This window comes from Natator depressus, chromosome 20 (genome assembly GCF_965152275.1).
Source record: "Natator depressus isolate rNatDep1 chromosome 20, rNatDep2.hap1, whole genome shotgun sequence".
Classification (NCBI taxonomy): Eukaryota; Metazoa; Chordata; order Testudines; family Cheloniidae; genus Natator; species Natator depressus.
Window position 1 is genome coordinate 1,466,927 of NC_134253.1, and position 10,485 is coordinate 1,477,411.

The 10,485-nt window shown below is 64.9% G+C and overlaps 2 protein-coding genes across 2 annotated transcripts; one reads left to right on the forward strand and one right to left on the reverse strand.

Moving 5' to 3' along the window:
- Positions 1 to 1,341: 1,341 nt before the first annotated feature.
- On the forward strand, positions 1,342 to 5,894 carry DRC2 (dynein regulatory complex subunit 2). The gene is given in 11 exon segments (XM_074935209.1): positions 1,342 to 1,467; positions 1,874 to 2,012; positions 2,715 to 2,882; positions 3,130 to 3,277; positions 3,280 to 3,298; positions 3,577 to 3,715; positions 4,111 to 4,182; positions 4,184 to 4,309; positions 4,430 to 4,648; positions 4,997 to 5,143; positions 5,417 to 5,894. Coding segments are annotated over 10 exon segments (1,467 nt in total). The 5' UTR covers positions 1,342 to 1,467; positions 1,874 to 1,883; the 3' UTR covers positions 5,717 to 5,894.
- Positions 5,895 to 6,274: 380 nt separating this feature from the next.
- On the reverse strand, positions 6,275 to 10,066 carry FKBP11 (FKBP prolyl isomerase 11). The gene is given in 8 exon segments (XM_074935216.1): positions 6,275 to 6,506; positions 7,047 to 7,117; positions 7,991 to 8,024; positions 9,068 to 9,103; positions 9,106 to 9,154; positions 9,749 to 9,814; positions 9,945 to 9,997; positions 10,000 to 10,066. Coding segments are annotated over 8 exon segments (579 nt in total). The 5' UTR covers positions 10,052 to 10,066; the 3' UTR covers positions 6,275 to 6,288.
- Positions 10,067 to 10,485: the final 419 nt, after the last annotated feature.

Genomic DNA, 10,485 nt, shown 5'->3' on the forward strand with positions numbered 1-10,485 from the left:
GGAGTCCTGGCTCCCTGCTCTGACTCGCTAGCCCAGGCTCCTTCCCACCAGGGAGCTCTGGAACTGGACATTACTGATATTTTTGGATCCTTGGCCCCTGCTGGCGTCTGCCCTGGCTGGGAGCCCTCTGTGCCCATGGTGGAGCTGGCAGTGCCCGGGATGTGGAGCTGTGCTCTGCAAGGCTTGGCACTGGGCTGGTTCCAGCAGCAGCTGGTGCTGACGCCCCCAGAGCTGGGTACCAGGGCTCCCAGGGCCACCATGGGAATAGGCTCCACCCAAGAAGAGGAAGAGGCTGGCAGCATGCGAGGGGAGTGGCAGGTGGGGGAGGGATGTCCAGGGGGGCTGGACAGGACAGTGTGTGTCCAGGGGAGGGCGGGGTTGCAAGTGCAGGGACGCCCACAGGTGGGAAAGGGGCCTGGAGCCAGGGGGGCCAGGCTGCATGTGCAAGGGGTCAGGGAAGTGTTTCCTCCTCCCTCTCCCGCTCCCTCTCCCCTGCAATCCCCTTCCCCAACCCCCTCCCCCCACTATCCCTTCCCCCCACTATCCCCTTCCCCACTAACCCCTCCCCTGCAATCCCCTTCCCCAACCCCCTCCTCCCGCTCCCCTGAAATCCCCTTCCCCAACCCCTTCCCCACTAACCCCTCCCCTGCAATCCCCTTCCCCACCCGCCACCCCCCACTAACCCTTCCCCCACTATCCCCTTCCCCAACCTCCTCCTCCCACTAACCCCTCCCCTGCAATCCCCTTCCCCAACCCCCTCCCCCCGCTCCCCTGAAATCCCCTTCCCCAACTAACCCTTCCCCCACTATCCCCTCCCCTGCAATCCCCTTCCCCAACCCCCTCCCCCACTAACCCCTCCCCTGCAATCCCCTTCCCCAACCCCCTCCCCCCACTAACCCCTCCCCTGCAATCCCCTTCCCCAACCCCCTCCTCCCGCTCCCCTGAAATCCCCTTCCCCAACCCCCTCCCCCACTAACCCCTCCCCTGCAATCCCCTTCCCCAACCCCCTCCCCCCACTATCCCTTCCCCACTAACCCCTCCCCCGCAATCCCCCTTCCCCAACCCTCTCCCCCCACTAACCCCTCCCCCGCAATCCCCTTCCCCAACCCCCTCCCCCACTAACCCCTCCCCTGCAATCCCCTTCCCCAACCCCTCCCCCCACTATCCCTTCCCCACTAACCCCTCCCCCGCAATCCCCTTCCCCAACCCCTCCCCCCACTATCCCTTCCCCACTAACCCCTCCCCTGCAATCCCCTTCCCCTGCGCTCCCCTCCCCCCGCTCCCAGCAGTCGCCGCGCCCGCCGGGTCCTCCAGGCGCAGGGGCCGCTCTCTCCCGCCCGGGGCCTCCCTCTTCCCCAGAGCGGCCGCTCGTCAGCGCCGGTGCCTCAGGGGCCGCCCCCTCCAACGGAAGCGGCTGTTGCTAGGAGACGGGGGACGCGACTTGCTGCAGGGTGGGAGGAGCAAGAGGTACCGCGGGGAGGGGCCCCTGGGGCAGGGGGTTATGGGGGGAGGGGGCCCCTGGGGGGCACCAAGGGGGAGGGGGCCCCTGGGGGCAGAGGGCCCTGGGGGGCACCAAGGGAGGAGGGGGCCGTGGGGGGAGGGGGCCCCTGGGGGCAGGGAGCCGTGGGGGGCACCAAGGGGGGAGGGGGCCCTGGGGGGAGGGGGCCCCTGGGGCAGGGGGCCGTGGGGGGCACCAAGGGGGGAGGGGGCTATGGGGGCACCAAGGAGGGAGGGGGCCCTGGGGGAAGGGGGCCGTGGGGGGCACCAAGGGGGAGGGGCCCCTGGGCGCAGGGGGCCGTCTGCAGGGGGAGGGAGGGTCCTGTGCTGGGTGGGGGGCACCCCCCTTGGCAGCATCTCACCGGGCTCCCCCCAGCCCAGCAGCCATGCCGAAGAAGGGGCGCAAGGCGGCCCCCCTGAGCGAGGAGGAGCGGTTGCTGCTGGTGCAGCAGAAGATGCTGGCGGAGGAGGAGCTGAGCAAGAAGAAGGAGGACATGCTCACCCAGTTCCTGAAGGCGAGGCCCAGGGGGCAGGCGGGGCGCCCCGCTCCAGGGCCCGGCCGCTCATCCCAGCTTCGTGCCAGCTGCCAATTGCCCCCTGGGCCCGAGCTGGAACCTGGAGCTGGGCAGGAAAGTGGCCCCGGGGGGGGGGGGAGGCATTTGACAGAAAATGTTGACTTTGGGGCCAAAAATCAAAATCCTACAATTTTGCTTCTGAAACACTCCCCCCCGCCCCCAGTGCTCAAGGGAGCTGTCGTTCCGGTGCCTCGTTCTCCCGCGTGAGCCGGGCTCTCCCCTCGTAACGCGGAACCAGCGTGGTACGTGATGGGTGTCCCCGTCAGTCCTTCTGGCGCACGCTGCTGGGAGATGGCGAAGTCTCTGAGCTTGCACAGTGCTTTGGCCTGCAGGTTCCGCTTGAGCTAGTTAGATACCTGTAGGTCAGGGGTTCTCAAACTGGAGGTCGGGACCCCTCAGGGGGTCACGAGATTATTACATGGGGGGTCGTGAGCTGTCAGCCTCTACCCAAATCCTGCTTTGCCTCCAGCATTTATACTGGTGTTAAATCTATAAAAAAGTGTTTTTAATTTATAAGGGGGAGTTACACGCAGAGGACTGCTCTGTGAAAGGGGTCACCAGTAGAAAAGTTAGAGAAGCACGCTGTAGGTGGTTGGCATGTGCTCCCAACCAGCCCCTGTAACCGTGTGACCCACCCCGCAGGACAAGCTGGCGAAGGAGGAGCATAACAGCACCCTCAACATGAATAAAATCAACCTGCAATGGCGCACAGTGCTGCGGGAAGTCAAGGCCAGAGAACTGCGCAAGGACATCGAGATCCTGAGCCAGACCTTTGAGCGGGTGGTGGACTGCAAGGACAGTGTCATCCGAGTAAGCAGTGGGGGTCCCGGCTGGATGAGCTGGGAGGGGGGCGTAGCTCTGTGGGCCCATGAATGGGGCTGGAAGAGTGGCTAGCAATGCCCCCAAGGGAGGAAGTGCTGCAGGAGAGCGAACACCCTCAAACCAGGGTTCCATGCACCCTGCAGCCCTTGCTGCCGCTGAGCTCGCTGGGGTAGCTGCACTCGGAGGCTCTGGGGCCGGCGCTGCAGTGCCCAAGCGTTCTCTGTCGTCCGTACAGTCGCTGGCCAGGGACCTGTCTGAGGCAGAGGCGCAGTACACTCATGCCCTGTGCAGCCACCTGCACAACATCGACCAGTTGCTGCAGCTCCAGCGGTGCCGCCTCGGGTACCTGGATGAGGATTACAACACTGAGCTGGAGGCCCTGAAGAAGAGTTTGAGACAGAAAGGTACCGGGGCAGGGGAAGGATTGCCTGCTTTGGGGGAGGACACAGGCAGGCAGGTGATAAACACAGGGATGGGGAGGCAGCTTGATGGTGCCCCAGAGCCATGAGCCCTCATCCCTGGCCACGAGGCTCTTGTGCTAAGCCCCAGCTGCAGCCCCACTGTGGAGCAGCTCCCCAAAGCTCTCTGCGTAGCCATCAGCTCCAAGGACCATCAGCTGCTCTCCCTTCCCCTCCGCGTGCCATGCTGGCTCAGCCCTGGCGGCTCACCTGCGGCTTCCCAGGAGGATGATCATCGAGCACCATGACAAGGAGAGCCGCTACCTGCAGGACGTGCTGCTGGCCCTGGAGCAGAACTTCAGTGAGAGCGAGTACGAGGCCAAGCTGGACTTCCAGAGCACCAGGGATGACGTCAAGAACAAGGTCTGGGCTGAGGCTGCTCCATGCCAGCCTGAGGCTGCTCCATGCCAGCCTGGGGCAGGGGAGGGGCTTGGTGACACCAGCCTTCCTCTGGTTCTTCAGCCAGCAGCTGGTGGCTGACTCTGGTGAGGAGCCCCTCCTCTTCACACTCTTATGTGTGCAGGGCTTGCTAAGGCACAGGGTATGGGCAAGAGTCCATCTCTACCACAAGGTCCTTCCCACTACCAGCTTAGGGCTGCTGCCCAGTCCCAGTGGGACCAGAGGCGGGGAGCTCCCCTCCTGAGGTTTGGGTTCCTGCCCTTGGGGTGGGCTCTGCAGGCATGCCTGGCCTGGGGAGTCAAGGGAGGGGAAGCTGGTGGCTCAGGGTGGCTGAGGAGCTAACATACGTCTCCCCGCAGAACCTAGAGGAGAAGCACTATCTGCGTGTGCAGCTGGAGGGCACAGTGGAGGAGCTGTGGAAGCGGTTCCAGGCAAGCGCTGAAGAACTACACCGAGGCAACAGAGGACCGGAAGATTGCATTTGAGGCCCTCAAGCTGAAGGATGAGAAGAGCTCCAAGGAGATTGAGATGCAGATGAAGAAGCTGCTGAAAATTCAGGTCAGTGAGGCTGCCCCACCCCAAACCCTGGCTGTAGGGAACAGGCCTTCTTGGGGGGTCATGGGATTCCCTGTGTGCTGAGCTCCTCACTGACTGCTCCGGGCGCCATTTCCCTGCCAGGACTCCATTGGCATCCTGAAGGGCAAGATCGCGGCACACATGCGGGAGGCCGAGGAGGCAGAACCGGCACGTGCGAGAGAGAAGGAGGTCGTGCTCAAGCAGCTGCAGAAGCTCAAGAGCCAGATGAACCGGACCAGGGCCAAGGCCAGGAGCAACCTGGCCAAGCTCACCCTGGAGAGCAGCACTGCCCTGAAGAAGCTAAGGGGCATCATAGAAAAGGTAAAGGCCGGAGTTCCCTTAACCCTGCAGGAGAGGCCTCTGTCCTACCCTCCCATGCATACCTGGAGTAGCACTGGCCAAATGCAGCTCACAGCTGCCTCTGTCCAGGACAGACAGCAGACAAGTCCCAGCCCTGCGGCCCGGCTCATGGGAGACTGGCTTCCCCCAAACCCATTGTCCCTTCCTGGCCCCAGGGAAACACTTCTCCTGCCATCCCTTTGGGTTGTCAACACAGTCCAGCATCCCCCAGGAAAAGCGTCCCTTCCTGGTGTCCAGAGCATGCAGCCGTTCTCCACTGCTCGCCGAGCTGTCCCCAACCGGCTAGCTAAGGCCTCGCTTGCCCCACAGGCAGAGCTCACCCTGAGGCTGGCTGAGATGTGTCGGAAGCTGGAGACCGAGGAGGAGAAGGTGCTGCCATTCTACGCCTCCTCGCTGAGCAGGGAGGAGGAGGTGGAGCAAGTCTCCCTGGAGAAGCCTGGGGAGCAGCTGGCCCGGGTAAGGGGTGAAAGTATTTGGCCTGGTCCTGGAGCCCTCCTCCCCATCAGGGTGCTGAAAGGAGGGCGGGGGCCCAGATGCTGGGGGCACTAAGGGCAGGCTGGCATAGTAGGTGGAGAGCGTGTGCCATACCAGGTGGCTGGGGAGAAGGTTGCTGAGAACTGTGCACTCTTTAATTGAGGGGACAAGCAGAACTAGATGGGGTGCGTTGTGGGAGCTTCCCCAAACCAGCGCTGCCCCCCCTCAACTCCCCTCTGCCCTTTCCAACTGCAGCTGATGCAGGACTACCTGGGCCTGGAGCACTTCTGGCAAAGGTACAATAAGGTGAAGCTGGAGCAGCTGTCTCTGGAGCGGGAGAAGGCAGTGCTGCGCCAGGAGAACCAGAAGCTGCGCCTGCTCCTCAAGCAGTACCTGGACGGGATCTCGGTGAGCGATGAGGTGCTCGGCCAGCTCAACCCACTGCTCATCCTCAACCACAAGCCCCATGCGCCTGGGCCCGCTGGCAGAGCCCACTGCAAACGGCCCCTTCACAATGTCATCGAGGCTGCCCACGAGGTGCCACACATCATGTGAGCCGCCCACCTGCCCAGCCCAGGCCACGCCGGGAACTGCGCTCTGCGGCAGCTCGTGCCTGGTGCGTGCAGCTGGGAGAGTCGGCCGTGAGGAGCGGCGAGCGCTTCCCAGCGGTGCTGTCCCACTTGCTGGGGAAACTCCATGCCCATAGGAAGCTGCCATTAAAGGGTTGAACTGATCGCAGTGGTGACGCCTGACAGGGAAGTGTAGGGGAGCCGAGGGCCATCCAGGCACATGGCTCTACCCCAGCGTTGCCAAGGCAGGCTGGTAACCCTGGTGCAGCTCTGCAGCTTCCAGGCCAGGCCCTGCCCCAGGGAAGCACAGCCCTGGGATTGCCTGATCCTGGGAAAGGGCAAGCAGGTGGCCACTGTGAGCAGGATGCCTTCACTCTCCTGCCCTGTCTGAGTCGTGGGAGCTGGCTTGGCCCCAGCCTTGCCCTGCAGGGTTCAAGCTGGTCCTGCTGCTCCAGCCCCCCTTCAGGAGGGGACCAAAGGGCTTCCCCCACACCCTCTTCCCCAGGGACCCTGACAAAAGCAGACACAGAGCAGGTGCTGACTGTGGGGAGGGGAGGTTTATTTCTTTTTGGCCTTGTTTCTCTTCTCCTCCTTGAGCCTCTTCTTGCCCCCCCGGGAGCTGCTGGCCTTGTGGTAGAGGTGGTAGCCAATCAGGCCCAGCAGAGCCGGGATCAGCCCGATGCAGAGCAGGGGCAGCACGTCATTCGCCAGCTTCTGCCAGTAGCTGGCCCGGGAGAGGCCAAACAGCTCCACGTCGAACTGCAGCACAGCGTCGGCTGGGGAGAGAGGGGGCACAGCTGAGCTGGGCTCCCCCGCACACATGGCAGAGGTGGAGTGGTCCTGGCACAGGGCATGTGGTCACTGCCCAAGCTCCTGGGAGGGCACCAAACAGCGCTGCTCCCCCCGGAGCAGGGCACCCGCACGCTGCCCCGCCCAGAGCAAACCAGAGGCAGCTGCAGCTCTGGGGAGTCCCAGCTCTGCCACGTCAGCTCTGGCAGCCTCTCCAGGCAGGCCAAGGACTGAAGGGCTACAGAGCCGAAGCTCCCTCGCTCCTTGGCGGGCCGGGGCGGGGCACAAGGTCCAGCTCCGGGGCTGTCCATCAGCCTGGCACTGAATTCACCAGGGAGCAGAATCTGTAGCAGGTGTTGCTGGGTAACCAGAGAGCTGGGGGGACCTAATAGCAGCCTAGTGCTCTCTGTCCTGGAGGCGGGGGGGGGGGGGGCGGGGGGACACCAGGGCATGGCTCTGAGACTCAGGCCGGATGAAGGAAGTTCCCACGTCCAGCGAGGCTGGGTAGACAAGGAGGCGGCAGTTACCTGGGACAGCAGGCGGGGATCCTCGCTTGCCGTAAGCCAGCTGAGGCGGGATGATCACCCTCCGCTTCTCCCTGCCAGGCAGAGGGAGAGGCACATCAGAGCGAGGGCCCAACCTTCTGCCCTTTGGCAGCATAGCCACAGCCCTGCCGTTCGCACGCAGCATCCCCTGCCCAAGGCACCCCATCCAGCAGGGAAGTGCGACCACAGCACAGGACCAGAAGTGCCTAATGCCACATCAAACTGAAATTGGGCATGGGTAGAACGTAACCGACAGAGCTGAGCGGTGGGCAGGATGCTGAGGGTACCAGCCCGTGTCTGAGGAGATGAGCCTGGAGGTGTTCGAATAAACAGAACGCGTTCGGGCCTCCTCTCCAAGGCAGCATGTCCAGCAGCAGGTGGTTGGGGGGCACTGGCTCAGTGACTGAGAGCAGCTTCCTGCGAGGTTTCACATCCAGCCCCTGACCCGATCCAGCCCTGGGTGGTCTAGTGTCAGAGCCGAATGCTCATCTCCGAGTGCTTGCAGGCCTGTGGCTAAATCCCAACCAGGTGCACCTGGCTGCAGAATCCCAGTCCGCATGAAGGGAGCTCCTCGCCCCTGCCCCCAGCGGGCAGCCCAGCCCAGCGGGCAGGCAGAGAGCCCCTTCCTGCTCCAGGAGATGAGCACACACCAACAGCCAGGCCCCAGGCCCAGCTTCCCTGGAGAGAAAATGCAGATGCAGCAAAGAGCTGGGCCCCCCACCTAGGCTCTGACCTGATTTTTACCATGTTTGTGTCTCCAGCCCCTCCCCACTCTGCTGATCCAGCCCCATGGGAAGCCCCATACTGGGAGCAGAAGGGGAGTGCCAAGGATCCCCATCTTGTCTATTGCTTTGGCGGAGAGCACTGACCCAGGATGCCTCTCCCCAGCCACACCACTCTTGCTAGCAAGCCAGAGCCTCACTTACCCAACGCACATGTCTAGCAAGCTTTGCTCCAAGCCTGGGAGGAGGGAAAAACCACAGAAGAAGAGACACAGATCAGGGGGATTCTCTGAAAGGCTTCCCACCCTCCTGGATGACAGGGCCACTTTGGGATTGCTCATCTTCCCACCCCCTGTCCCAGGAGGCCTCCCTTCCAAGCCCCCGACCCCGCTGAGCTCCGGCAGGCTCATGGCACCAGGGGTTAAGCCACCGAAAGCTGCAACAATGAGGCAGTGACAGCGCGGGCCGGAGTGCCAGGAAGTGGGAGCCAGGGGTCTGGAAGGTTCTGATCATTCCGCCGGCTAACGAGAGAAGCCTCCCAATCGGAGCCCGGGCCAAGCCGGGGAATTCCCAGTACTCCCCCCCAGGCACCCCCAGACCCTGCTGAACGTCAACAAGGGCTGGACTTGGGTGGGGGAGAGAGATTCTGTCATGCAAACACCAGAGCAAGGGCCAGTGGCCCCTTCACAGACTCACTGCATGGCTGCGGAGAGGCCAGGCAGGGGAACATGTCAGTGCGTTCCAGGGGGCAGCTGGATCGGATCAGTGCAGGGGGCTCGGGGGGCACCTGATCCTTCCAGCAGACGCCAACAGAGACCAGCCAGAAGAGACTCCTGCACCTTCTACCGCAATTAGTATGCCAGTAGTGCCTAGAGGCCCCTGGCGCGCCGGGTGCTGTACATGCCCTGACTGAGAGCAGGGGCCCCCATCTTGCTGGGCACTGCACAGGCCGCACCAAGATCGGGGTGGGAGGGGAATCACTGCACAGGACCGGATCAAGATCAGGGGGCCCCTATCACTGCACAGGCCCTGACTGAGAGGGGGAGGGGGCCCGTCACGCCAGGTGCTGCATCCGCACAAATGGAGACAAACTCCCGGCCCCAGGAGCTCCGGCTCTGTGCAGACATGGCAAAGGGCAGGAGCCGGGCATGGCTTCTCGCAGGTGGGGGAAAAGGCCCAAAGAGTTTAAGTGACTCGGCCAAGGGCACGCACGCAGTTGATGGCAAAGGCAGGAACAGAGCCCAGATCTCTGGAGGCCCATCGGGGCCCAGGCCAACGTACCAGGGATCACTTGTCTTTTCCCCAGCTCCACCTGCAGGGGTCCCGCGAGAGCGAGGTGTCGATGATCCGCCCATCCTCCAGGCTGCCCTGCGGGGGGACATTGACACACGCGGGTAGCCCCCAGCCCGGGCACCCCGCCGCCAGGCCAGGGCCAGCGGGGGCACAGGGCCCTGGCGGGGAAGCTGCTGAACCCCTGAGACGCACACAAAGGGCCCTGCCCCGGAGACACCGGCACCATCCCTAGGCAGGGGGGCATCCCGGGGGGCAGCGGGGACGAGCGGGCACAGCAGGGCGGGTGCAGATGTGGCAAAGGGTGGCAGAAGGGCTGGAGTTCTGCCTTCTGCCGCTCCTGGGAAGGGGGCACAACTTGCAGAACCCCCCCCCGACACGGGGGCACTGTTGTCCCCCCCGCCAAGACACAGGCGTACTGTCCCCCCCCGGCACAGGGGCACTCCCGCCACCCCCCTCCGCCATGTCCTGGAGACGGGGGTCGTTCACTTCCCCTGCCCCAGTCGGGAGGGGGAGGGGCTCAGTCACATCCCCCCCCCCCCCCCGGGGACCCCGGCACCGCCACGTGTGGAGCTCGGCGGCGCCCTCCCGCGGCCGGCCCCGCCCCGGGAGGGAGGAGCCGCCCCCCCCCGTGCTGACGTGTCCTGCGGCTCCCCCGCGCCCCCCCCTTACCGTGTAGTGAATCTGAACCGTGTCCCCCAGCGCCGAGCGCGCCGCGCAGTCCTCGGGGGGCGCCACCTGCGGGGCGAGCGCAAAATGGGGGGGTCACAGCTCCGGCCCCGGGGTCCCCCCGTCTCTCCCGCACCCCGCGGGCTCAGACACGAGCCCAGCGCCCCGCAGCGCCCCGCACCGCACCCCGCTCCCTCACCAGGGTCTCCAGCTGCGGCGCGCGGGGCGGGGTGTCCCCGCCGCTCTCCCCCGCGCCCCGCGCCCCAGCAGCACCAGCAGGAGGGCGGCCAGGGGGCGCAGCAGCATGGTCAGCGCGGAGCCTGCCCGGGAGCCGCCGGGCCGCGGAGTGTGTGTGGGGGGCCGCTAGCGCCGCCTGGTGCCTTCCCAGGCCGGGGACTTCATGGCCCCCCGGCAGCTCCGCCCCCGGCCCGGCTCAGGGACACGTGCGAGTTGAGGCCGCCCCCCCCGCGCACTAACACTGACGTGGAATGTCAACACACCCGCTAGTCCCGGCCCTCACCCTGGCGTCGGGCCCCGGAGTCAGGGCCACACAGGAGCCCTGGGGCGAGGCCAGGCAGCAAGACACCTTGGGGGGGTCTGGCTCCAAACTCGGGGCCACTGCGTGGGGCGGGAGTTGTGAGCATGCGGAGCCAGACACACACAACACATGCACGCCTGGCACACTCACACACACACGCACACCTGGCTCACCTGACACACACGTCTGGCACACTTACACA